Here is a 27,759-nt window from a genome sequence, read left to right as displayed (position 1 = left end):
ATGCTCAGCTGACAGACGTGTCTTAGATTAAGTCCAGATTTGCCAGGGAACACCCCACTTAAGAGCATCTCCCTGGCAGATTGATGCTGTGGTTGTATTTTTTCCCTACCCCTATGAGACCAAACAGGCAGTGTTAGGTGTGAAACAGTTGGAACCGGACAGGCAGCGACATTTCCATGTTCATATGGGTAATGGTTGTTACAGATTTCTTGTCTGGTTAGTGTGGAAATATCCTATCCCGAATGTGTGAGGAGTGTAAAGATGCAAATCCCAGTTTCAGTAATAGAGGATGTCCTGAGTTGGAAGAGACCCACAAGGGTCGAGTCCAGCTCCTGTCCGTGCACAGGACACCCCCGATATTCGCACCGTGTGTCTGAGGGCGTTGTCCAAACACTTCTGGAATATTGTCAGGCTGTGACTGCTTCCCCGGGAAGCTGTTCCAGTGTTCCACCACTCTCTGGGGGAAGGGCCTTGTCCTAACGTCCCACCTAACCCTCCCCTGGCACATCTTGAGGACACCAAGCTGAGGGGTGTGGTTGCCACACCGAAAAGATGGGATATCATCCGGAGGGACCTGGACAGACAGGAGAAGTGGGACTGTGAGAACCTCATGAGGTTCAACGAGACCAAGGGGAAGGTCCTGCACTTGGGTCAGGGCAATCCCTGTTTTCAGTACACAATGGGGGATGATGTGATTGAGAGCAGCCGTGAAGAGAAGGACTTGGGGGTGCTGGTCTATGAGAAGCTTGACATGAGCCGGCAACGTGTGCTCACAGCGCAGAAGGCCAACCATATCCTGGGCTGCATCCAAAGCAGTGTGGCCAGCAGGGCGAGGGAGGGGATTCTGCCTCTCTGCTCCTCTTTTGTGAGACCTCATCTGGAGTTCTGTGTCCAGTTCTGGAATCCTCAACATAAGAAGGAGATGGAGCTGTTGGAACCGGTCCAGAGGAGGCTACAAAGATGATCTGAGGGCTGGAGCACCTTTGCTACGAGGACAGGCTGAGAGAGTTGGGCTTGTTCAGCCTGGAGAAGAGAAGGCTCCGGGGAGACCTTCGAGCAGCTTCCAGTACCTGAAGGGGCTACAGAAAAGGTGGGGAGGGGTTATTCATAAAGGCTTGTGGGAATAGGATGAGGTGGAACAGGTATAAACTGGAGATTAGGAAGAATTTCTTCACCATGAGGGTGGTGAGGCCCTGGCCCCTCAGTCTCCTTTTCTCCAAGCTGAACAGACCAAGTGACTTAAGCCACTCCTCATACGACTTCCCCTCTAAACCCTTCACCAACTTTGTGGACCCTTTGCAGTAGCTTTAAATCCTTTTTAACCTTTGGTGTTGAAGCACCGTCTCCATCCTAAGCGCTGCCGCTTCTCTGAGCCTCTTCTAAGCTCCGCCCCCGAAATCCCCGCCCTCTGCCGAAGCCCCATCTCCCCTCTAAGCCCCGCCCCCGAGCCCTGGAACCCCGCCCCTCAAGCCCCGCCCCCTCTAAAAGACCGCCCCTTATAAGCCCCGCCTCCTCTAGGTCCCGCCGCTCCCGAAGCCGGGTTCCCTCAAGCCACGCCCCCGGCAGAGCACCCGCTTGTAAAACCCCGCCCCTTGTAAGTCCCGCCTCTTTAAGCCCCGCCCCTCTAAAGCCACGACCCTCTAAAAAGCCACGCCCCGTCCAAAGCCCGCCCCACGCACTCTCTTAAACCTAACCCGTGTCCATCCCAGAGCACCCTCCCCAAGCCCCGCCCTCTGCAGAAGCCCCGCCTCCCTCTAAGCCCCGCCCCAAGCAACGTCGCTTTAAGCCCCTCCCCATATGGGTACCCTCATATGAGCCCGCCCACTCTAAAACCCGCCCATTTAAAGCTCCGCCCCCACCCGAAGCACCGCGTTCCCTTAAGCCCCTCCCCGTCCAACCACCTACCCTCTAAACCACGCCCCCTGCCGGAGCGCGCGCGCGCGCCGGGCGCGGTGGAGGCGGAACCGGTTGGAGCGGAGCCCGGGTCCGGGCGGAAGGGAGGGGGCGGCGGCGGCAGCGGGGGAGGAGGAGGAGGAGGAGGGAAGAGAAGAGAAGAGGCGGCAGCGGCAGTAACAGTAGCAGCAGCATGGCGGCCGGGCGCGAGCGGCTGAGCGCGCCTCCGCCTTCCCCCCCCGCTGCCGCCGCTTTCGAGCCGGGGCCCGCGGTGCCGCTGCCCAAATAACCGCCCCGCCCGGCCCTGCCCGCCCGGAGAGCGCCCGGCCATGGAGCTCTCCAGGCCGGCCTTCCCCGCGCTGCCGCAGGCCAGAGAGGACTCCGAGGTGAGCGGACACGGTGCCTCCCCTCCCCCCTCCGCGGTGTTTCCCCCCCTCCTCTCCCCGTGCCCCCCCGTTACCCCGATTTCCCCCCTCCCTTCGCCGGTGCCGCCCACGTCCCAGTCTTTAGGGCCCGGTCCCCGGTGTTGGACCCCTCTCCCTCCCCCCAAAATAGGGCGCATCCTGGCCCTCCTCTCCTTGCTTTGCAGCTCCTATAGATGCGGGATTCCCCCTTTTCCTTCTCTTCTCCTTCCCTTCCCCTTTTTCTTCTTTCACCTCTTCCCTTCCCCTCTTTCCTTCCCCCTCTTCCCTCCCTTTCCCCTGCTCTCTCCCTTCTCTGCCTGCTGCCCCCCCTTCTCACCTCCTCTTTCTCCCCCCTTTTCCCCTCGCTGCTGCCCCCTCTCCCCTCTCCCAGCCCCTTTCCCCCCTCCCCTTTGATACCCCTGCCCTTTCCCTCCCTGCCTGTCCCCTTGCCCCAAGCACTCCTCCTTGCCTTTTGCCCTCTGATGGTGGCCCCAGCTGAACCTGCTGTCCCTTCCATGTCTCATGGCCTGTGTGTTTGCCACCCTTTTGCTTTCTACTGCCTGATCCCTCTCCCTTTCCATGGTCACCAGCCTTTCCTGTCCTCCATCTCCACTCTCAGGGAATCCCATGGTTCCCGACGGCTTCTCTTTGCCTTTTGCCCTCTGATGGTGGCCCCAGTTGAACCTGATGTCCCTTTGGTGTGTCACGGGCTGCCTGTAAGCCACTCTTTCGCTTTCCACTGCCTGATCCCTCTCCTTTTCCATGGTCACCAGCCTTTCCCTGTCCCTCGTTTGCTGCTGGCTGCTTGCTTTTGTACTCGCAGAAGGGTGGTGAGCTGCTAGCAGCAAGGACCTGCCTGTCCTCTCCCAAACAGTTGCCGTCTGCTGACTCTTAGATACTCCAGGAACACTTTTAACGCTCGAGGAGGCATTTATATGGTGTTTCTGAGCCAAGACTTCTCTGCAAACTAAGGCAGACGGCGCTATCTGCGAAGATTAAACTGCGCCGTCTCACAGAGAATCGGTTGGGTCAGCGTGGTGTCTGGTTTCTGAACTTGGCTTCTTGTTCCCGACCCCGAGTGCTGGTCTGGTGTGTTCCCATGTGTCGTGTCCCGCTTTCGTAGCCTCAAATACAGGGTACGGAATGATGTGGTGTGTTTCCACGTGTTGCGTCCTGCTTTGATAGCGTCAGATACACCGTACAAAATGGTGTGGTGCGTTTCCATACGTCGTGTCCTGCTTTGATGGCGTTGGATACGTCGTGCGAAATAGTGCTGTGTCTTTCCGTGTGTCGTGTCCTGCTTTGATGGCGTTGGATACGTCGTGCGAAATAGCGCAGTGTCTTTCCATGTGTCGTGTCCTGCTTTGATGGCGTTGGATACATCGTGTGAAATGGCGTGGTGGCTTTCCATGTGTCATGTCCCGCTCTGATAGTGTGGGATACGCGGTGCAAAGTGATGTAGTGTGTTTCCACGTGTTGTGTCCCCCTTTGATAGCATCGTATATGTGGTGCAAAATGGTGTGATAGATTTCCACGTTGCTTCCCGCTTTGGTGGCGTTGGATACGTGGCTCATAATGGTGTGGTGTGTTTCCATACATTGCATCCCGCTTTGATAGCGTCATAGAATCATCATAGAATCACCAGGTTGGAAAAGACCTCTTGGATCGCTGAGTCCAACCGTCAGATACGTGGTGTAAAATGGTGTGGTGTGTTTCCACGTGTTGTGTTCCGCTTTCGGAGTGTCAAATATGGGGTACAAAATGGTGTGGTGTGTTTCCATACATCATGTCCTGCTTTGATGGTGTTGGATACATGGTGCAAAATGGCGCGGTGTCTTTCCACGTGTCACGTCCTGCTCTGATAACGTTGGATACGTGTCGCAAAATGGTGTGATGTGCTTCCATACCTCGCATTACGCTTTGATAGGGTTGGATATGTGGTAGAGTGTGGTGTGTTTCCACCCATCATTTCCCACCTTGATTTTATCGGATACGTGGATCAAAATGGTATGGTGTGTTTCCATACATCGTGTCCTGCTTTGATGGTGTTGGATATGTGGTGGGAAATGGCACAGTGTTTTTCCACACATCACATCCTGATTTGATAGTGTTTGATCCATGGTACGACATGGTGTGGTGTGTTTCCACATGTCACATCCTGCTTTGATAGTGTTGGATGGGTGGTACAAAACAGTGTGGCGTGTTTCCATATGTTGTGTCCCGCTTTGATAGCGTTGGATACGCGGCACGAAATGGTGTGGTGTGTTTCCGTATGTCGTATCCTGCTTTGGTGGCGTTGGATATGTGGCTCATAATGGTGTGGTGTGTTTCCATACATTGCGTCCTGCTTTGATAGCGTCATAGAATCATCATAGAATCACCAGATTGGAAAAGACCTCTTGGATCGCGGAGTCCAACCGTCAGATACGTGGTGTAAAATGGTGTGGTGTGTTTCCATGTGTTGTGTTCTGCTTTCGGAGTGTCAAATATGGGGTACAAAATGGTGTGGTGCGTTTCCATACATCATGTCCTGCTTTGATGGTGTTGGATACATGGTGCGAAATGGCGCGGTGTCTTTCCACGTGTCACGTCCTGAACTGATAACGTTGGATACGCGGCGTTGGATACTATGGTTTTTGGTTTTGTGGTCAAGATTTAATACCTTGGACTTGTGGAGGGGTTTACAAGCGATCTTGGTGGTTTTCAGAGAGTTGTAATTGGTTCCGTCTCAATGCAAATCCTATACCAGCTTAAGGCTTCTAATTTGTGTACGTTGAAATATGTTTTCTTTCTGGAGAAATCCATCATGTCAGCAACAGTTACTTCTGAAAAACAGCTAAAGGAATTAGGCTGGGTGGCTCCTTGAGCTTGTTTGTAACTAGAATAGCTAAAAGGGAGAGTGCGGTTGGAATGGATTTGAAAACAGAGGTCACTGCTGGTCTAATGACTCTTTGTTGATGAAACCTGAAAATATAGAATCGTAGAATGGTTTGGGTTGGAAGGGACCTCAAAGCCCATCCAGTTGCACTCCCCCACCATGGGCAGGGACACCTCCCACTGGATCAGGTTGCTCCAAGCCCCATCCAACCTGGCCTTGAGCACCTCCAGGGATGGGGCAGCCGTGACTTCTCTGGGCAACCTGGGCCAGGGCCTCCTCACCCTCATTGTGAAGAAATTCTTCCTAATGTCTAACCTAAATCTTTCCCCTTCCAATTTAAAGCCATTCCCACTTGTCCTCTCACTCCAGGCCCTTGGAGAAAGCTCCTCTCCAGCTTTCCTGGATCCCCTTTCTGTACTGGAAGCTGCTCTAAGGTCTCCCCGGAGCCTTCTCTTCTCCAGGCTGAACAACCCCAACTCTCTCAGCCTGTACTCAGAGCAGAGGTTCTCCAGCCCTCGCATCATCTCCGTGGCCTCCTCTGGGCCTGTTCTATCTCCTTCTTATGTTGAGGATTCCAGAACTGGACACAGGACTCTCCAGGTGGGGTCTCATGAGAGAGGTATAGAGGGAGAAAATCCCCTCCCTCCCTGCTGGCCTCACTTCTTGTGATGCAGCCCCGGACGCAGTTGGTTTCTGGGCTGTGAGCACACGTTGCCGGCTCACATTGAGCTTCTCATCAATCAGCACCTCAGGTCCTTTTCCACTGGGCTGCTCTCAATCACATTGTCCCCCAGCCTGTACTGAAACCGTGGAATGATATAATACAGAGTGGATTTCTTTTCTCTTTTTTCGCTCTCTCTCTCAATGGTATAATGAACAGAATGTTAGAACTTCACATGCAGCGAGGCCACAAGGGGGGATTTTAAGGGCTGTGTTTAAAACCTGTAAGCTAATTTTTTTTCCAACATCATATTATCATAGAATTGTTTGGTTGGAAAAGATCTTTGAGATCCAGTCCAACCATGCCTGTCCACTACTAAATGAGAACCTTGAGCATCTCATCTGCCTGTCCTTTCAACACCTCCAGGGATGGAGACTCCACCACCTCCCTGGGCAGCCTCTGCCAGGGCTTCACCACTCTTTCAGTGAAGAAATCTTTCCTAATATCCAATCTAAACCTCCCCTGGTGCAACTTGAGGCCATTCCCTCTCATCCTATCACTTGTTACTTAGGAGAAGAGACCAACACCCACCTCATCACAACCTCCTTTCAGAGGACTGCAGAGGATGATAAGGTCAAACATTTGGGTCTGACTTGATCTAAACACATGACATTTGGGAGTGTTGTGGGGGCGTAGAAAAGGTAAAGCCAGTGGGAGAGTGTCAAAGTTCTCATGGACCTCACTTGTTAAGCACAGCATAGGACACTTCAGTCTTGGACTGTCGTCCCGATCCTTAAGAAAATGCTTTGGAAAACCAAATGAAGGAAAGTAAAATCATTCTGCTCACAAAATGTAGTTACTCGTATAAAGCCGAGGAACGCCTCTTGGGTGTTGGTTGTGGTGAGGATGCCCTTTCATGAGGGGTGCTCTCTGATATTGTTGCAGGAAGGTGGTTATGTATGATTTGTTGTCTCGGTAGGTTTGATTTCAAGATCTTTGGAGGTGGGAGTGAAGGAGAAGGAAACTGGGAGAACCCCTGATTTCCTTCCTGATGTGGCTGCTCCAGGGTAAGCTCAACTTTGTGGTGCTTTTAAGGCAATCTAAACACCACCCACAGCTCCTTCTCCGGCTGACACTGTGTGACAGCTTTAATAATAATAATAATAATAATAATAATAATGATGCCAATCAATGACTGCACAGCTTTGCACTCACTAGTGCTGCCACAAGGGAAAGTTGAAGAGCCGAGGAGGCTGTCTGTGGGTGCAAGAGCACTGGGATGGGTTCAGGAAGGCTGCAGAGATGTCCTCTGGATAAATAGGTCATTTTTTCTGGTCTGTTGATGGCTTGCAACGACCCTAATCCATACACAGTAGTAAAAATCGCTGGCTTTCTAGACTCCTGACCTTGGCTAATGGTATTTTTTTGGAGCTTCTGACATGCAATGTTAATAGATCCTGGTGATATCTACCTGCTGGGGAGAGTTCCGCCTCCTTTGCCTTGCTCCTCTGATACTATCTCAGAAGCTGATGGACCAGGAATTTGTTCTCCTGAGGACTTGATGGCCTTTGTCACTTTTTTCCCCTGCAGTTTGTGTGCAGTTCAGGTTCGTTTGGGTAGTGAAACTGTTGGTTGGAGGCCAAACACGGACAGGCATTGGGAAGCTGCCATGCTGCGATGGAAGCATGTCAGCGCTGACCTGTGGTGCTTCCATCCGTTCTCACATGCTGGATGGGTTGTCCCGTTCTGCAGGAACCTGGGATAAATCAGCTCCCATCTTTCACCGGTGAATCTTTGGCAGTTGAATGCTGAACTCCTTCTAACAGGTCCTTATGCCATCTAAGTTTTTTCTGCTTTTAACTTTTGGACAGCAAACACTTGTCATTCCTGGAAAGCTTTTGTGGTCTGTGAACCAAACGTCTCCCTTTACAGACTGGCAACAGGGAATATCTAATATTCTTAGGAGCAATAATGATGGTACATGGCATGGAAACTGCATTTAAGCTTCGATTGATACTTCTTTTTCTGGAATTCGTGCAATTTCCAAGTTGAGGTCTCAAACTTCCTTAAATTTGAGAAATCCTGGGTGGTTTTTTTCCCCCAGAATAAACACATAATGGCTAAGGACTCGTTAAAAGAGGCTCGGGTTAATGACTGTTAAAGCTTGCTCGTGTGTTAGTATTAAGACATCATAATTTGGAGGAGATGGTAAGGGAGAACTGGAATAATTCAAATGATTTGATGGAAATTATTTTCCTCTTAAATTCCCGTTGGAAGGGGGAAGGCTTAGATGAGACCCTAGGAAGAAATTCTTCATGATGAGGGTGGTGAGGCTCTGGCCCAGGTTGCCCAGAGCAGTGGTGGCTGCCCCATCCCTGGAGGGGTTCCAGGTCAGGTTGGATGGGGCTTGGAGCCCCTGATCCAGTGGGAGGTGTCCCTGCCCATGGCAGGGGGTGGAACTAGATTATCTTTAAGGTCCCTTCCAACCCAAACTATTCTATGATTCTATGATCTAAAGGGGAAACAACTCACTTAAGTTTTTTTACTCTTATGTTTTATAGGAAACACAAATCCCCCCTTAACAAATATCATAGAATCCCGAGGCTGGGAAAAGACCTTTGAGATCGAGTCCAACCATACCTGTCCACTACTAAATCATATCCCTAAACAAAAAAAGGGATTCCCCTCTTCTGCAGACTCTTCAAATAAGTAGGAAGCCTATCTTATAATATTTATTTTACCGGGCCACGTAGTAGAGCAAAAGAAATTTTCAAACAAGTGCTGGGTCATGCTGGGAAATGAAGCTCAGGTAGCAGGTTCTGATCCAAACTTGGTGGGATCCCAGCAGACTCCACTGCCTTTATTGGAAGATGTGCGTGGTGGCAGCTGAAGTTCAGCCTTCTCCACCGTGGTTAACTTCCTCCATGCTTCTGTGGGAATCCTGTTGAGGTTCATGGGCATCCGCACAGACGTGAAGGTGGCTCACGATTGGAGTGGTTTGTAGAACTGAGGGCTGAAGGCATGGGGTGTTTTTAATCGAAATGAGGCTTCTGAAGAGAACCTGTATGTTCCTTGGCTGCCTTGATCGCAGAATCACAAGGTTGGAAAGGACCCATTGGATCATCGAGTCCAACCATTCCTAACACTCCCTAAACCATGTCCCTCAGCACTTCATCAAATGCTGATGTAGCGCAGCTCACTAGATTGCTTTTTAAAAAAGAGAGGGCATGAAAAGGGACGTACTTGCACCATTATAAGCAATTCTGTGATCTGAATACAGTTGTTTCTTTAGCAGTAAAACTTGTTTGTTAGTGCTTATTGTACAGAGTCTGTAAAAAGTGAATCATCGAGACCTCTTGTAGTGGAATTGCTGTGGGATGAATGCAGGAGAAATGCTACAGGGGGAAAAAACCCCTCATCTCAGCGTCTGTGCAACTCTGTTTAGAAATAAAAGAATACAGAAAGTGTGTCAGTCCTGCCCCTTGGCTGCGTGCTTCGCGTAAGCTGAAGGATTCTGCCTTTACTTTGTTGTTATGCTTTAGCAGAAGCCGATGATGAAGATCCTGTGCGCTAAGCAGGATTTATCAAGCTTGGTGAGGTGTCTTTTGGACCAATGTCCGTACTGGGACCAGGAGTGTTTAATATTATCACAGATGATACAGACAGCAAGATCGAGGGCACCCTCAGCAAGTTTACAGGTGACACCAAGCTGAGTGGTGCAGTTGTCAGTCCAGAAGGACAGGATGTCATCCAGAGGGACCTGGAGAAGTGGACCAGTGTGAACCTCATGAGGTTCAACAAGGCCAAGTGCAAGGTCCTATATATGGATCAGGGTGATCCGTGGCTTCGATCCTGAGGAGAAGGAATTGGGGGGCTAGAGATTGAGAAGCTCGACATGAGCCGGCAATGCGTGCTCGCAGCCCAGAAGCTGACTGACTGTGTCCTGGGCTGCATCTAAAGAAGGGTGGCCAGCAGGGAGAGGGAGGGGATTCTCTCCTTTTGCTCCTCTCTCATGAGACCCCACCTGGGGTCCTGTGTCCAGTTCTGGAATTCCCAACAGAAGAAGGAGATGGAACTGTTGGAATGGTTCCAGAGGAGGCCACGGAGATGATGCGAGGGCTGGAGCACCTCTGCTGTGAGGATGGGCTGAGAGAGTTGGGGATGTTCAGTGTGGAGAAGAAATGGCTCCGGGGAGACCTTAGAGCAGCCTTGCAGTACCTGAAGGGGCTCCAGGAAAGCTGGAGAGGGACTTTTTACAAGGGTGTGTAGTGATAGGATGAGGAGGGGTGGCTTTAAATTGGAAGTGGTGGCTGTCCCATCCCTGGAGGTGTTCAAGGCCAGATTGGATGGGACTTTGAGCAACCTGATCCAGTGGGAGGTGTCCCTGCCCATAGCAGGGGTTTGGAACTGGATGGGCTCTGAGGTCCCTTCCGACCCAAACCATTCTATGACTCTGTGGACCTTGATCTGGCTCAGTGACCCTACTCGCACAAATGTGATTTAATAAGGTTTCTTTTGACTCAAACTTTTCTATGATTCTAAGATGTGATCTCACTTCATTGCGTGAATTAGACTTTCAACTGCCTCAGAATTAAGCATAAAGCTTTTGTGTCAAGGCGATCATTAAGGGATTGTGACCCATCCACAATCCAAGCTGTAGCCTGGTAAGTGTGGGTGATAGTGGTGTTGGCAGTTGATCTAATCCTGCCCTCGGGCTCTGCTGATCCAGCACTGTCGGAACTGTAGTTTTTCTTTCCTATACATGGTACAAAGTCCCAGCCAAGGGATCGGCTGGCCAGAGCAGCCGGAGGAGCTGAAGAAGGTGAGCAGGGTGCACGGCTGTTCTTGCCGTAACAGTTGTCTTCAGCTTTGCTTTCACACTTTGTGGAAGACTGTTGCACCAGGTTTTGAGGAGTGACTTGAGCGTTAAAAACTATGTGCACATTCCACTAGGCAGGAAAGTGGATTTAGGCAAGAGGATTCTCACAGCCCTGGATTCTTGAGGAATCATAGAATAGTTTGTGTTGGACGGGACCTTAAACATCACCCACTTCCAACTCCCTGCCATGGGCAGGGACACTTCCCACTGGATCAGGCTGCCCAAGCCCCATCCAACTTGGCCTTGAACACCTTCAGGGATGGGGCAGCCACCACTGCTCCGGGCAACCTGGGCCAGAGCCTCACCATTCTCATGGTGAAGAAATTCCTCCTTATGTCCAGTCTAAATCTGCCCCTCTCCAGTTTATACCTATTCCCCCTCGTCCTATCACTCCAGGCCTTTGTAAACAGTCCCTCTCCAGCTTTCTTGAAGGTCCCGTTCAGTTATTGGAAGGTCCCCCTCAGGTATCAGAATGAGCATGAGGAAACATCAGTCATGCAGGAGTCTTACTGTGAGGGAATTGCAATGGAAAAAAGGAATCATAGAATCATAGAACAGTTTGGGTTGGAAGGGACCTTAAAGATCATCCAGTTCCAACCCCCCTGCCGTGGGCAGGGACACCTCCCGCTGGATCAGTCTGCCGTCTGTGCAGAGAGATGATTAATGCTATTAATCAACAACAAATGAGCTGTCAGAGTTGGGAAAGGGTCAGAGACCTGGGCTGGTCAGGAACGTTTTATTGGGAGTTGCATGCAGCTCTTCAAAAGGACTTGAGTCACAGGCTTGAAAGCAGGGAAGGAGTTATTGCAGGTGATGCTGAGGAGGTTAGTGCAGCAGTTAAAAGTCTAGAAAAGATTCTTCTGGATGTCAGATTCTCCTTCTTCACACTACTGATTTGATTTGTTTTGTTGGTGTGTTTTTTCAGCGCCTTTGAGAGCTTCCCCCCTCACGCAGGGTACTTCTGGTGCGCAGGCTCTGCTAATTATAAGACAGCAGCAATTTAACCGTAAGAATGAAAGCGCAGTGGTGTGGCTGGCCTTTAACGCAAGCTGAACTTGGCGAAGACTGACTAGGATATGCCTTTTCTATGTGAGAATTAGATGGATCCTCAGACTTAAACAGCCAGACTCTTGGTGTAGAATCATAGAATCACAGAATGGTTTGGATTGGAAGGGACTGTGAAGGTCATCCAGCTCCATCACTCTTGGATCAAGTTGCTCCAAGCCCCATCCAACCTGGCCTTGAACACCTCCAGGAATGGGGCAGCCACAGCTTCTCTGGGCAGCCTGGGCCAGGGCCTCACCACCCTCAGTGTAAAAAATTTCTTCGTAAGATCTTGTCTAATCTTCTCCATTAGTTTAAAACCATCACCCGTTGTCCTATTACTACAGGCCCTGCTAAAAACCTTTTCTTCATCTTTCTTATCAGCCACCTTTAAGTATGAAAGGCTGCAATAAGGTCTTCTTGGCGTCTTCTCCAAGCTGAACAGCCCCAACTCTCTCAGCCTTTCTTCATAGTGGATGTGTTCCAGGCCTTTGATCATTTTAGTGGCCTCTTCTGGACCAACACCAGCAAGTCCATGTCTTTCCTGTGCTCAGAGCTCCAGATCTGAATATGGGCCTCTGGGTGAGGTCTCACCAGAGCAGAGGGGCAAAATCCCCTCCCTCAACTTTCTGGCAAGGCTTCTTTTGATGCAGCCCAGGACATAGTTAGCTTTCTGGGCTGCGACAACCCTTTTCTGGCTCATGTTGAGCTTCTCATCCACCAGGACCCCCAAGTCCTTCTCTGCAGGGCTGTTGTCAATCTGTTCATCCCCCAGCCTGTATCAATAGGTCCAGATGCCCTGGTCCAGGTGCAGGACCTTGCACTTGGTCTTGCTGAACCTCATGAGGTTTTCACAAGCCCACTTCTCCAGCTTGTAGTGTTGATGTTGGTTACCGAGAAGCTTCTTGCAGTGTAGCCAAGTCTTGCCTATTCATTCATTCGTATCTTCAGTTCATTTCAGCTAGAGTTCGGCTCTAGGTCGGGAAGGGAGGGCTTTGAAATGTGTTTTGTTCCCTTCGCTGTTGCTGGTTGTTTCATCGTGGGCCAGTAGTCAAAGTGCGTGGATAGTCCCTGGCATTTTGCTTGTGCAAACAGAAGAGGCAGCAGATCCATGTTGCAAACGCCCTCAACAGAGCAGCTGGGAGATCCCTTAAACTCGTCTGTCGGTGACTCACACTTGGGTTTGGGAGGTGTCAGAGGTGAGCGGCTCCTCTTTGAATCTTTGGGATTGTTGTGTTCCTTCTCTTCACTTTTGTCTGGAAAGCTTTGGAGATCGCTTCTTCCGGCGAGCTGTCACTCGCTCTGTGGAGCCTGCCAAATACTTGGCAGCACGGACCGCCGTTATCTGCCCGGCGCTGGCATCAGCAGTCGTTTTCTTAGCAACTTCTTGTGTTTGATCTGCTAAAATGAGAAACTTTCAGTTATTATTTGCTTTCTGTGAGCTTCAGACAGTGTGGAAAAAGTGATGAATGAATTCTTCATGATGAGGGTGGGGAGACATTGGCACAAGTTGCCCAGAGAAGGCACCGCTGCCCCATCCCTGGAGGTATTCAAGGCCAGGTTGGATGGGGCTTGGGGCAACCTGATCCAGTGGGAGGTGTTCCTGCCCATGGCAGGAGGTGGAACTGGATGGGCTTTGAGGTCCCCTCCGACCCAAACCATTCTATGATTCTATAAAATCCTTAAAATGAGAACCTCTGCTTGGGTTCAGTCTGCATTAAAGTTGTTTTACATAATTTTGCATAAAATTTGAATAATCATGCATTGTTAGATTTAAAAGCCTTGAGGAGCTGTCAGGCGATCACTAGAATCACTCTTTCAGTGGTTTTTGCGCTTGTCTTAGATTGAATGTTTTCTTTATGCTTCATCTCTCAGATATTTACTTTGCGAACTGGATCCCGTTGGAAACCTTTTTGGCTTATTGAATAATACTGAAAACTGATCTCTGAAGGCAATACTGACTTTTTTCCCCCCTTGTTCAGAGCATCCGTGGCATCTGTTGTCTTCTGGGTTTTGATATTTCTGGCTGAATTCTTGCCCGCTTGTTTTGCAGAGTTTACAGCTGTTGGGATTAATGCGATTTCCTGCTTCGCATGCATTTGAAAGCAATATTTGTTGGAATGGGATGGAACAGGTCCAGAGGAGGCTATAAAGATGATCAGAGGGCTGGAGCACCTTCCCTACGATGACAGGCTGAGAGGGTTGGGATTGTTCAGCCTGGAGAAGAGAAGGCTCAGAGGAGACCTTATAGTGACCTTCCAGTACCTGAAGGGGCTAAAAGAAAGCTGGAGAGGGGCTGTTCACAAAGGCTTGTGGGGATAGAACGAGGTGAACGGGTATAAACTGGAGAGGGGCAGATTTAGACTGGGCATTAGGAAGAATTTCTTCACCATGAGAGTGGTGAGGCCCTGGCCCAGGTTGCCCAGGGAAGTTGTGGCTGCCCCATCCCTGGAGGTGTTCAAGGCCAGGTTGGATGGGCCTTGGGCAGCCTGAGCCGGTGGGATGTCCCTGCCCGTGGCAAGGGGATTGGAACTAAATGATCTTTAAGGTCCCTTCCAACCCAAACTATTCTGTGATTCTATGATTTGTAACACACTGCGAAGTCCGCTTGACCAAATGAATGATGGATTCCTGCTTTTCCTCTGGTCCAGGTTCTCCAAGTATATAAATGGAATATAAACCACTTTAAGCACTTGTATACTCCTGGAGTACATCTTCAGCTTTTTGGAATTTATTGCTCGCAATGTTTTTATACTTGGACAAAACTGGGTTTTACTTGGTTTTTGGGGAGTGAATTATGCTTTTGGATGTGCAGTGAGACAACAGGATTATGCTAAAACACTCTGAGGTCAGCCTTCAAAGGATGCAATTCCGTAAATATCACCCTTTTGTCACAGGATTTCGACTTTCTGCTGCCAGGAGCTTTTATTATTACAGCCGGAACGCGCAGAAATAACTTAACTACCTCTCTGTGTCATTACTAAAGGCCATTTCAGTGCCTCTTATCTCCCTGTTTGCACTCGCATTTTAGGTAGTAGTCAAAGAATTGATTTTGAGTGACCTAATGTTTGTTTGCGTTCTTGGAAATGCCATCCCAGATTCAATTCAAGTGGTTTCCAGTACAACTTGACTAAAATCCCTTCTAATTCCACTCCCAAAAGCTGTCAGAATTGCAGGGTGTAATGTTGGAAGCACAGTGGAGTTTTCTGATGTGTCTTATTAAGAAGAGTTATAGAATCATGGAATGGGTTGGGTCGGAAGGGACCTTAAAAACCACCTAATTCCAACCCCATGCCATGGGCGGGGACACCTCCCACTGGATCAGGGGCTCCAAGCCCCATCCAACCTGGCCTTGAACCCCTCCAGGGATGGGGCAGCCACCACAGCTCTGGGCAACCTGGGCCAGGGCCTCCCCACCCTCATTGTGAAGAATTTCTTCCTAATATCTAACCTAAATCTTCCCCTTCCAATTTAATGCCGTTTCCCCTCATCCTATGACTCCAGGCCTTTGTAAGAGGGTTCATATGAAGCAGCGCTACAGCTGAAGGGCTCAGGCCTCGCTTGGTGTAATCCTCACCTCTCTTCGGAGCTGGAATATTTAGAGTTTAACTTTCTCATCGTTTTGGGGAGATTTGGAACACATCAAGAGCGACATATGGCAAAGTTTTTTCTTAGCCACTGGTGTGTGTGAGCGACCAGGGAAGTTATGTAAATAAATGTTTGCAGGCTGCTTGATTTGATGGGTTTGACTATTGCCTTTTTTTTTCCCCTCCAGCTGGTAACTGATCTCAGATCCAACTCCTTCGTGTGTGAGGGTCAAAACATGAGTAAGAGCCTGTTAATAGCGGACAGTGGGAGTTGTAGAGAAGGAAAGACAGGAATAGAGTCTGCCGGAGCATTTTTCTCTTCAGCTTTGGCAGCTCTGTGAAACAGAGCAAAGGATGAAAATATTGATCCTGGCATTTGCTCCGGACAGTTCTGATGGATCGAGCTGGGTCATAGTAAACAATTCGCTGCGAATAGGTGGTTCTCAAGGGCTGAACCATCACAAACTTGTGGATATGGGCTTCTGTGGAAGGCTGTGATGTGCTAAATGTGAATAAACTGCCGAGGAGGGTCATGTCCTTGTGGCTGGGCACAGACATATGTGTTTGTGTGTGGATCCTCCAGCTGTGACTGGTCAGGATTGAGAAAGGTGGAAGTTCACTTCAGTGGCTTGTTGTGTTTCTTGGAGACCATTGGTTTCTAGAGTTGTTAAAGCTAAATCATGGATCATAGAATCATGCAATGGTTTGGGTTGGAAGGCATCTTAAAGCCCATCCACTTCCACCCCCTGCCATGGGCGGGGAGACCTCCCATGGGATCAGGTTGCTCCAAGCCCCATCCAACCTGGCCTTGAACACCTCCAGGGATGGGACAGCCGTGACTTCTCTGGGCAACCTGAGCCAGGGCCTCCTCACCCTCATCCTGAAGAATTTCTTCTGAATGTCTCATCTAAATCTTCCCCCTTCCAATTTAAAGCCGTTCCCCCTTGTCCTATCACTCCATGCCCTTGTGAAAAATCCCTCCCCAGCTTTCTTTTAGAGTGTTCAAACTGAAGTTTTGTTTGACTGTATTCCGAGAGACAGTGTGGATTTTAAGACTTACCTGCTGTGCTTGTTATCTTCTAACTCTTTTTTCAGTGACTGTAGGAAGATACCAACCAAAGGAATTTTTCTCCTTCTGTAGCTGGTTCAGAACATTCTAAAGCTGCTTTCCTTTTTCTTTTTCTCCTTCCCCACTCCACAGAGGGATTTCTAAGCAGAAAGCTGAGATGTCGATGTGCAGCACGTGGGCTATTCTGCATAGGCTTCATCAGGCACAGTCTTTGTTGTTTAGCCTGGCGAAGAGGAGGCTGAGGAGAGACCTTGTTACTCTACAACTGCCTGAGAGGCGGTTGTAGAGAGGTTGGTGTTGGTCGCTTCTCCCAAGCGGCAGGTGATAGGACAAGAGGAATGGCCTTAAGGTGCATCAGGGGAAGTTCAGATTGGATTAGGAAAAATTTCTTCGCTGAAAGGCTTCTCAGGCACTGGCAGAGGCTGCCCAGGGAGGTGGTGGAGTCACTGTCCTTGGAGGTGGTTAAAAGATGGGTAGATGAAGCGCTCAGTTATATGACTTAGTTGTGGACAGGTGCGGTTGGACTTGATGATCTCAAAAGTCTTTTTCCAACCTAATGATTCTATGATTGCTGTGGAGTATTTGAGGTTCCTTCACAGCAGCTTTCAAAATAGCATTCCTTGCCCTTGAGGGTTACTGGTGTCCATGAGAGCGAGCAGTCAGAGCCAGCAGCATATCGGTTCTACCAGCCACCCGCTATACGATCTGCAGGGAATAGATTTTGCTTCTTTTAGATAAAGTCCACGTACAGATCTCTACCTGAATGTGTTTTTTCCCTTTGTATGGACGTGTAATTATGTTTTTATTTTATTTTTAAGGATTGGACCTACCCGATGAGGCGAGAGATGCAGGTATGACACGTTTCCATTTACCATTTGAGTCAAAACCCACCCTGTGTTCGTAATAAAAAGAAAGTTCCCTTCCGAACAGCTGGTATCGAAACCAGCCTTTAGGGACAGAGCGTCAGGCAGCACCACGGGAGCAACGTGCGAGTGTTGCCTTCTTGGAGTACAGGAGCATTGGGGTCTCTGTTGTGCAGGTCCTACCCAAAAAAAAGTAACTTTGTCCTTTTTGTCAATATCCCCAAAATACTACATTTTTGTCTTTTAGGAGATGATTGCTAAAAATATATCAGAGCTTTGCTTTTTAACTTCAGTTTTGTTGGAATTAAATGTTCTCAAGGAGGATGAACAACTGAAGTTTTCCTGCCGTGGTGTCAGCCTGGTCTTTGCAGAAGATAAGAGCTACAGACCTTCATGTCTCTTGGTGGGAAGGGAAATGGTTAAAAATTGCTATTTCCCTACTATTAGGACAATACTAGAAGATTTGCTATGCCTGAATCTTACTCCACGAGAGCAATTTGGGATTAATTACCAGACTTGATTATATACCACTTAAGAGTTCCCTTCATTTGATCTGGGGCTGGGTTAGACATAGTCACCAAGCTGGAGCTTAGTCCAAATAAAGGACTGGGTTCCTGTTCCTAAACAAGATCTCCTGCACAACGATCATGTTTCTTTTATTTTGCCAAACCAATTCCCCCCTCCCTCATCCCGTTATAAATGATGCTCAATAACACGTCCCTCCCTAGGAGGTAAATGACTTGTTTCCGTGGCCGTAGCCTGAGTTGAGTGCAATGTGTTCTTTCAAATAGTTTTGAGTTGGTATTAAATGTCTGTTTTTCTGCCCTTAGGAAATTTTACCTGGGTTATTTTTAGGCCCATATTCTTCAGCTATGAAAAGCAAGGTATGGTATGCAGAACAGTGTCTCATGGAGAAACTTTTCTGTGGTTGTCTGTTACTGTGTCGATATGTTGGAGTGTTACCTGCATAGGTGTAAATTGGGTAGAATTACTCCCTTTTGAGAGCAAATGAGAACTACCACCTCAGGCACGTGCTGGGACAGTTCATATTTACAAGGCTGGGTTTTCCTGAACAATCTTGGAAGGGTTACATCAGGAGAAAAAGACCCCCAACTCAATTTTTTCCTGTGGGTTGTTCACACGGTTGTGCTTTCTCGGTTCAGTGTTACCTGCTCTTGGCAAACCAGAGAGGAGCACATGTTTGAGGTGACTTGTGTGCTAATTGCAGTGAGGGTTTTGTATTAAAAATTGACTCTTAATCATAAAATCATGGAGTGGTTTGGGTTGGAAGGGACCTCAAAGTCCATCCAGTTCCACCCCCTGCCATGAGCAGGGACATCTCCCAGTGGATCAGGGGCTCCAAGCCCCATCCAACCTGGCCTTGAACACCTCCAGGGATGGGGCAGCCACCACTGCTCTGGGCAGCCTGGGCCACGGCATCACCACCCTCAGCATGAAGAATTTCTTCCTAATGTCTAATGATTTAAATCTCCTCCCTTCCAATTTAAAGCCATTCCCCCTTGTCCTATCACTCCAGGCCCTTGGAAAAGCCCCTCCCCAGCTTTCCTGGAGCCCCTTTCAGTACTGGAAGCTGCTCTAAGGTCTCCTCAGAGCCTTCTCTTCTCCAGGCTGAACAACCCCAACTCTCTCAGCCTGTCCTTGGGCAGGAGGTGCTTCAGCCCTCAACTCATCCCTGTGGCCTCCTCTAGACCTGTTCCAACAGTTCCATACCCTCTTACGTTGGGGATTCTGAAACTGGTCACAATACTGTAAAATGTTTGAGATTACAACGTTCCCAATCAGGCCCTCTGTTTCCTTTGCTCAAGTGTTGCTGTGCGAATTGGAACTGGGAACTCACATATATGTTGGTAAAATAATCTAAGTTAGTTCCAGAAGGAGATACATTTCTCAGGGAGGTGGTGGAGGCCTCATCCCTGGAAACCTTCAAGGCCAGGTTGGACGGGGCTCTGAGTAACCTGATAGAGTTGAAGATGTCCCTGCTCCTGCAGGGGGGTTGGATGGATGGACTTTAAATGTCCCTTCCAACTCAAAGCATTCTATGATTCTATAAAGTCAAGCACTGCTACAACAAAACTTAGCTCATCATTTAAATACGATCTTACTTTCAATGCCCTGATTCCAGCAAGAATCCAATGCCAGCTGGAAATCCCTACATCATTTAGGGACTCGCAATTTCAGGCAAAGCAAAAGGTGGGCAGAGACAAACAAGTTCATTGAATGCCTTTATGTCTATAGTTTTAATCACTGCTGGAATGCTTTTTCTTGCAGCTCCTAATGGGTGTGTTTTGTCTCTTTGAAAGAAAACTTTTCACGCTATGTTTTGCACATTAGAAAGCTCGGTCAGATTTTCCTTGAGGACGTGATATAGTCCTGTCGTGTATTTCAAGTTTTTTGTTACTGTGCAATAGGTGGGTTCCGTAATTAAAAAAAAACAAACAACAAACCAACCTGTTTTTTTCTCTTTTTCCACAGCTACCTATACTTCAGAAACATGGAATAACCCATGTTATATGCATACGGCAAAACATTGAAGCAAATTTTATTAAACCAAACTTCCCACAGTTATTTAGGTGAGAAATGATGAGAACATGCAAAACCGCAAGCACTGAGAAGACCTTACCTTTAAACACTTTATTCTGTATTAACAAGATTTTGGGGTTTTGTGGTGTTCTTCCTGATGTTTTCATGTTGTCAAAAGCGTTTGGAAAATGCGCTAAGGTGTTGGAAGGCTCTTAAATCCAAACCATGAAGTTTATTCATCCCTTTGACTCTAGACACGGACAGCACTGCATAGGAGAGGGATCCATTAGTTTATAGGGACTGCCTTCAGCTTTACAGTGCTTGATCCCAAGTACAGTTTGTCCTGCTGATAAAACATCTGAGGTAATGTAATCGGAGCGTGTGTCCTTCTCCAAAAGTCATGTAGAGCCCCAGTGAAGAAGCCTGGCCCGTGTTTACAACCCAAATGGGAGGATGCGAGTGTGTAGTATGCTGCTTTCAGCCCCAGGTGGGTCACCTGGAGCGCAGTGCTTGTGAATCCCTTCCATTCCCAGAGGTGATTTTGCACCCGGGACATGGTGATCCTGGATGTCCATGCAGACTGGGGAGGAGGAGGCTGGAGAGCAGCCCAGCAGAAAGGGATCTGGGGCTTCTGGTGGAAGGAGAGTTGAACATGAGGCAGCGGTGTGTCCTGGCGGCCAAGAGGTGTCCTGGGGTGCATCCAGCACAGCGAGGGAGGGCATTGTCCCGCTCTGCTCCACACTGGGACGGCCCCACCTCGAGTGATGGGGGCAGTTTTGGGCACCACAGGATAAAAAGGATCTAAAGCTACTGGAGAATGTCCACAAAGTTGGTGAAGGGTTTAGAGGGGGAGTTGTATGAGGAGCGGCTGAAGTCACTGTTCAGCCTGGAGAAGATTGAGGGGAGACCTCATTGCAGTTACAGCTTCCTCACAAGGGGAGGAGGAGGAGCAGGCGCTGAGCTCTTCTCTCTGGTGACCAACGACAGGACCAGAGGGAGTAGCAGGAAGGTGTACCAGGCGAGGGTTAGGTTCGATATCAGGAAAAGGTTCTTCCCTCAGACGGTGGTGGAGCACTGGAACAGCTCCCCAGGGAAGGAATCATGGCCCCAAGCCTGACAAAATTCCAGAAGCCTTTGACCAACACCCTCAGACACACGGTGTGAATGTTGGGGTTGTCCCATGCAGGGACAGGAGTTGGACTCTGATCTTTGTGGGTCCCTTCCAACTTGGGTCACTCCATGATTCTGTGATTTTGTCAGGAGATGGCGGAGAATTTTCCTCACTCCCTTCCTTGTAAGGACAGCCTGAGGGGCTGCCTCTTCGTTGGGGTTGGGGAGTAAGGCCAGGAATCGGGGCTGGCTTCCGTCTGCAGGTTTAAGTGTTGTAGTGGGGTTGAACTGGCCGAGCTGTACAGTTGACAGCTGCTCGGTCTTCTTGATACTCATAGTCGCTGGTTTTGTTGTAGGTATCTGGTCTTGGATATTGCAGATAATCCAGTTGAGAACATAATACGATTTTTCCCTACGGTGAGTATTTGTGTATTTATGTGATGAAAGTGAGTTAATTGGAATGGATTGGGAATGGAGTTGCCCAGTAGGGCTTTTCTGACCTAAGAGATACTGGTTTTCAGCCCAGCCTGAGGGGGTGGGAAGGGCTGTGAACTCTGGTTATTGCCGCCTCAGTAAACGTAATTAACTCCTTTTTACAAGTTCAGAAACTGAGGCAGAGTTGTAAGAGCCCTATCTTGCTGTGGTCTCAGCTGTCCCAATTATGGGCCACTCACTAGGAGGAAGATATTGAGGGGCTGGAGCGCGTCCAGAGGAGGGAATGGAGCTGAGGAAGGGGCTGGAGAACGAGGGTTATGAGAGGCAGCTGAGGGAACTGGGATTGTTTAGCCTGAAAAGGAAGCTGAGGGGAGACTTCATCACTGTCTACATCTGCCTGAAAGGAGATTGGACTGAGGTGGGTGCTGGGCTCTCCTCCCAAGTGACAGGTGACAGGATGAGAGGGAATAGCCTCAAGCTGCACCAGGGCAGGTTCAGACTGGACATCAGGAAAAACTTCTTCACTGAAAGGGTTCTCGGGCCCTGGCAGAGGCTGCCCAGGGAGGTGGTGGAGTCCTTATCCTTGGAAATCTTTAAAAGACAGGCAGATGGAGTGCTCGGGGATATAGTTCAGTAGTGGACAGGTACGTTTGGACTTGATAATCTCAGAGGTCTTTTCCAACCCAGCAATTCTATTATTCTAACCTGGCAGTATTCCACCAGCCTCACTCGCTCCATCACATCTTGCCTTATCAGCTGATTAGACCCACTGTTATAACCAAAACCATGATTGGAGACTGTCTAAGAAGAGAGAGTAGAGTGGTCTGCGCTGCATCACTGTCCAATATCTGTTGGGTTTGATTTATGGGTTTGGGTTTTTCTGTCCCTCAGCTGTTAAGCAAAGATGTTTGGGAGTTACTTCTCATTTTAGGGGCATAACGTGTGACATAACGATTGTAAAAAGCATGCATGCACTGGATTTTCATGCTTTTTTTGTTCCTAGTTTTTCCCTGACAATTTTAAGGGTAGTTAAAAGTACAGAAGAAATGCAAATACCCATTGGATGTGATGTCTCGCTCTGTATAAACAGTGTGTTATTGTCACTGTGTTTAAAAAGCAATGAAAAAGCTCTGCCAAGTTTAAATGCAAGTGACGGTAACATCTGCAATAATCGGAAACTCTGAGGCTTGTCATTCTTTTTCCCTTTTTAGACTAAAGAGTTTATTGATGGAAGTTTACAAAGTGGAGGTAAAATCGTATTCACTTTTTTCCTTTATTTACTAATACACTGTTGTTACAGCTTCAAAACTAACTTGGTGGAATGCGTTAGACTCGTAAGTGTGAGGTTTCCTTAGATTTGGGCTTTTATTGTGCTTGACTTGAATTATATCATACAAGTTCCGAGCAAAACATTCTTTCCTTTGGCTTCCAACGGGAAAACAAACCTCTTTGTATATCTGGGGTTTTCTTCGCTTTAAGCACAACTATGTTCTGTGCATGAGGGTTTTTTTTGTCCCCTGTCTGATGTAGGACCTTAAATCTGTGTTGTGGTCCTGGAATGTAGATTCTGCTGCTCAAAGTCCTCAAAGGAGCAGGAATCCGTGCTTCTGTAACTCCAGGGCAGTAATGGACAGAGTGTAGCCAGTAATTTAGAGTAAAGTTAAGACCCATGGATTATTCTGAGAGTGGACCTTGCCACTGTGTAGTTGTCAATCACAAGGAAAATCTACATTTCAAATAATTTTCTTTTGTTTTTCCCTTCTCAGGAAAAGTTCTTGTCCATGGGAATGCAGGGATCTCTAGAAGGTAGGAAACTGTCTATCCTGCTTATTAATTTTTTTTTTAACCAGTGAAAATATATTTTACTGAGTATTTTTATTTCTTTTTCAGTGCTGCCTTAGTTATCGCGTACATAATGGAGACATTTGGGTTGAAGTACAGGTAAGAAGAGAGCGCGGTCACGTAGATAACCACTTGTCTGCAAAGTGCGGAGAGAGAGAGAGCTTTAGTACCAATAAGTCTGTAGGTATTCATTGTCTAATGAGAGTGTTGTAAGTGAGTAATAGAATCGTGGAACACTTTGGGTTGAAGGGACCTCAAAGCCCATCCAGTCCTGCCCCCTGCAATGGGCAGGGACACCTCCCACTGGATCAGGGGCTCCAAGCCCCATCCAACCTGGCCTTGAACACCTCCAGGGATGGGGCAGCCACCACTGCTCTGGGCAACCTGGGCCAGGGCCTCCCCACCCTCAGCGTGAAGAATTTCTTCCCAATGTCTCATCTAAATCTTCCCCTTCCAATTTAATGACTGAGGACAGGACAAGAGGGAATGGCCTGAAGCTCCGCCAGGGGAGGTTCAGGTTGGATATCAGAAAAAAATTCTTCACGGAAAGAGTCATTGAGCACTGGCAGAGGCTGCCCAGGGAGGGGGTCGAGTCGCCTTCCCTGGAGGTGTTTAAGGAACGGGTGGATGAAGTGCTGAGGGACATGGTTTAAGGGAGTGTTGGGAATGGTTGGACTCGATGATCCAGTGGGTCCTTTCCAACCTGGTGATTCTGTGATGATTCTATGATTCTAAAGCCATTCCCTCTCGTCCTATCACAATGTGCCTGTGAAAGAAGCCCCTTCCCAGCTTTCCTGGAGCCCGTTTCAGTACTAAGAGGCCACTATAAGGCCTCCTTGGAGCCTTCTCTTCTCCAGGCTGAGCAACCCCAACTCTCTCAGCCTGTCCTCATGGCTCATAGGTTTGGAGGGAACATGAACCGTTGTGTGTTGAGGTGGAAACCAGTTGTTACCTGCTGAGACCAAGTGAAGACTTTACGTGGGGCAGGTTATCCCATGCCACTTCTCTGCAGGTTTATTCACCTCCCTGCTTTAGGAAGGAGTGGGTGGAAGCTGCTCATGGTCGCGGGCGGCTGTTCTGAGCAGGGTGTTGGAAGCGAGCTGGCAGGCTGTGACTGGAGGTGGGCAAATAGTGCTTTATGGCTATGGCTTCCTATATTGCCCAGACAATTCTGGTTACAGAGACCAGTTCTGAGAAGCATTTAGAGGCTGTGTGCTTCCACAGAGCTGATCATTGGAGGAAAGATTCCTGAAACTATGGAGGGTTCTGTCACAGTCTGCTTTCCACTGAAGTATTTTCTCTCTCTTCTTGTTAAGGGATGCGTTTACTTATGTTCAAGAAAGAAGATTCTGTATTAATCCTAATGCTGGATTTGTCCATCAACTTCAGGTGATTTTTTTTTTCTTTGTTCCGATCTTAACTCCAAAGCAATTTGATGAAACCTCTTCTTGCAAAACTGCCGTTTCTGTTTGGGCTTAACATCTACTGGATAAGCGTGCTCCAAGTGGATGTCTGAAGCCATCGTAGAGCTTGGGAGGAAGATGAGTGGGTCCCCTCGTTCACGAGACTTAAGCTTTAGACAGAGCAAATCCAGGAATGGAGGAGAGAGGAAAAATCTCATTCCACACAGTAATGAGGGGGCTCTGGAACAGCCCAATCGGTGGGCGAGGAAGCCACTGAGTGACTGTTGTGGCACACCTCAGCGGTGCTGCTGGATGCTTGCGCTCACAGGCAATGAATTTGACAAGGGTGAAGCGGCAAACAATGGTATCGTGAAGGTGCTTTATTGTATTCCGGGACCCTGTATTAGAACCCCAGGACCTTTATTGTGTTTCGAGGTCGTAGAATCATAGAATAGTTTGGGTTGGAAGGGACCTTAAAGATAATCTAGTTCCACCCGCTGCCATGGGCAGGGACACCTCCCACTGGATCAGGTTGCTCCAAGCCCCATCCAACCTGGCCTTGAACACCTCCAGGGATGGGGCAGCCACCACTGCTCTGGGCAACCTCGGCCAGGGCCTCCTCACCCTCATTGTGAAGAAATTCTTCCTTATGTCTAGCCTAAATCTGCCCCTCTCCAGTTTATTCATGTTCCCCATCATCCTGTCTCCATAAGCCTTTGTGAACAGCCCCTCTCCAGCTTTCTTATAGCCCCTTCAGGTACTGGAAGGTCACTGTAAGGTCTCCCCAGAGCCTTCTCTTCTCCAGGCTGAACAACCCCAACTCTCTCAGCCTGTCCTCACAGCAGAGGGGCTCCAGCCCTTGCATCATCTCCGTGGCCTCCTCTGGACCCGTTCCAACCTTTCCATATCCTTCTTATGTTGGGAACTCCAGAACTGGGCACAGTGAGGTCCAGTAAGTCTCTAGGTGGGGTCTTAATGGAAGTTTACTCTTTTTACTCTCTTCCGTAAAGCCATTTCTTGTCACCCTTTAGGTTGTCTTTTGCTCTGTCTTCCTGGCAGATTTTGTCGTTCATGTCAAAGCAACAAACAGCTCTTCCTCCCAAATCCCTGCCTAGCTATGAGTTCCTCTCTCGTCCATCCTGGTGAACTCTTGAGTTAGTGCATCTCATCCTCACAAAGCATTACACCAAATTAATAGCAATATGTGCTCTTAAACTCTTTCAGGAATATGAAGCCATCTATCTAGCAAAATTAACCATCCAGATGATGTCGCCGCTGCAGTTAGAGAGATCCCTCGCCGTTCCACCAGGTCAGAAGCTTCTCTTGTTGTGTGTCTGTCCTACTGGCCGCGGGGAGGTGTGACCTGTGCACTCCCTGAGGAACCCTCCAGCAGCAAATCTCTGACTTTGGGGGCTGAAATTGGTGTCCAAAGTGTGTTCAGCCTTCAGCATCAACTCTGTTCTCCTGTGGTTGAACTTCCCTGTGGTGTTGTCCTTCCAACACCCCGAGTTCCCTAGAGGAGTCAGGAGTTAACGGGTTGAAGACAGCCAATGTTCAGAGTATAACTGGTGCCTTAAAAGTTAAGGGAGTTGCTCTGAAAGGAAGTTTTGTGATGCCTTTAAACAGATAACGGGATAAAAACATGTCAAAATGTTACCTAATCCATATCGAGGTGTGCCTGTCCCAGTTTGGCCCCAGCCCGGCCGATTTTGGCAGCTAAAACTGAGCAGTTGGGCTCCTAATTACCTTCCTTCCCCTCCTCCTCAGGGAGAGGGAAATAAGAGGAAAAGACTTGTGGGTTGGAAACTTAAACTGCAGCTTTAATTAAATAATAGTAAAATAATAAGAAAATAGTAAAATAGATCTCTGATATATGAAATTGTGCCCCCATCCCAGCTGTCAGTGACCGTACGTCACCGCAAACGCTGCAGAGCAGACACGAGGGGAAGGGTCCGAGGCTGGGAGGGAGCTGGGCTCAGGAATTGGATTCTGGAATGCGTGGATCCAGATCAGGGGCAAACAGACAGACGAGGTCTTCAGTGGATTTTGGCCATCGAAGAAGAGAGACCTTCATGATCTCTGTTTTGTGCCAAGTGTGAGGTCTAAGGGATGGAATCCTCTAGTCAATTTGGGGTCACCTCTCCCTGCAGCTGTGACCCTTTTCCTCCCCTTTCCCTTACGGCTCCACCAGCTCGAGGATGGCCTTGGTTTCCCTAGGAATGGCCTTTCTGCATCCCTGTGCCCCGGGTGATCGCTTCCAGAGAGAAACCCTGTTTGAAAAGCATGCAGTTGGCTTTCAAACAATGAAGTTACTCAGACAAGACTGGGATGAAGTCAGAAAACTGATTCTACGTCAGCTCAAACCACAACACAATCCCTGCTAAAGGCTGAAAACAGAGGCTGGGGGAGGTGTAAAGGGAGTGGAAATGATGGTGGCATGATGGTGGCTTCTAAAACTTCTCTTCCATGTGGAGAAACGCAAGAGCAGTGCTGCCAGCAGCTGGCTGTCCCAAAAGCGAGCGTCTTTGAAGGGCAGAGTCCCTGTGAGAAGGCAAGAACTGCCCTGTGGTCCTGTGCAGCCGATGTTTTCAGATGTATCTTCCTTCCTCTTTGCTTTTGCAGGAAGTTTAAAGCGAGTGCGCGAAGAAGATGAAGAACTTTGAACCGCGCACATGGCAGCAGCGCAGAACAGATGGTATCCAAGAACAGCACTGTTTGTATAGGGAATTCCTGCCCGGAAAGGTGAAGAAAACTAGGGAAAAAGTTTCAATAAAGCGAAGTGAGGAACACACCCATAGCTTCTTTTCGATTACATGTTGCTTTCAGATGTAAATCTGCCTCTGCAACACACTAAGCATCATTTTTAAGATGTTGGACTTCTTGAATGAATAGATAGCACTGATTGTTTTACTCGTTTTTTACACTTTACAGTTTTATTCTAAACCAAGATTTTTGGACTTGCAAAGAGGTATTATTGCAGCAATGCACTTTTCATACTTGAAATTTCTTTATTTGTATGATATAAAGTTATTACTTTAAAGAAAATGCAAGCTGGGGGGGATTTGTTTATAAAGTTATTTGTGTAATTTATAACAAGAGACTTTAGTAAAGAAAAAGTTTGCTAAGATTCACCTTGTTCTCAGTATGTAT

General features: G+C 48.5%; 1 protein-coding gene across 1 annotated transcript; it reads left to right on the top strand.

Moving 5' to 3' along the window:
• Positions 1-2,009: 2,009 nt before the first annotated feature.
• Positions 2,010-27,759, top strand: STYX (serine/threonine/tyrosine interacting protein). Its single transcript, XM_054066840.1, has 11 exons — positions 2,010-2,279; positions 17,234-17,266; positions 18,109-18,162; positions 19,772-19,869; positions 21,286-21,346; positions 22,576-22,612; positions 23,131-23,170; positions 23,255-23,305; positions 24,523-24,595; positions 25,834-25,918; positions 27,232-27,759. Exons 1-11 carry the CDS (start codon positions 2,223-2,225, stop codon positions 27,270-27,272), a joined length of 630 nt encoding a protein of 209 aa, XP_053922815.1. The 5' UTR covers positions 2,010-2,222; the 3' UTR covers positions 27,273-27,759.

This window comes from Cuculus canorus, chromosome 5, assembly GCF_017976375.1.
Source record: "Cuculus canorus isolate bCucCan1 chromosome 5, bCucCan1.pri, whole genome shotgun sequence".
In the NCBI taxonomy this organism is placed as follows: domain Eukaryota; kingdom Metazoa; phylum Chordata; class Aves; order Cuculiformes; family Cuculidae; genus Cuculus; species Cuculus canorus.
This window is presented reverse-complemented; position numbering and strand designations above follow the sequence as displayed.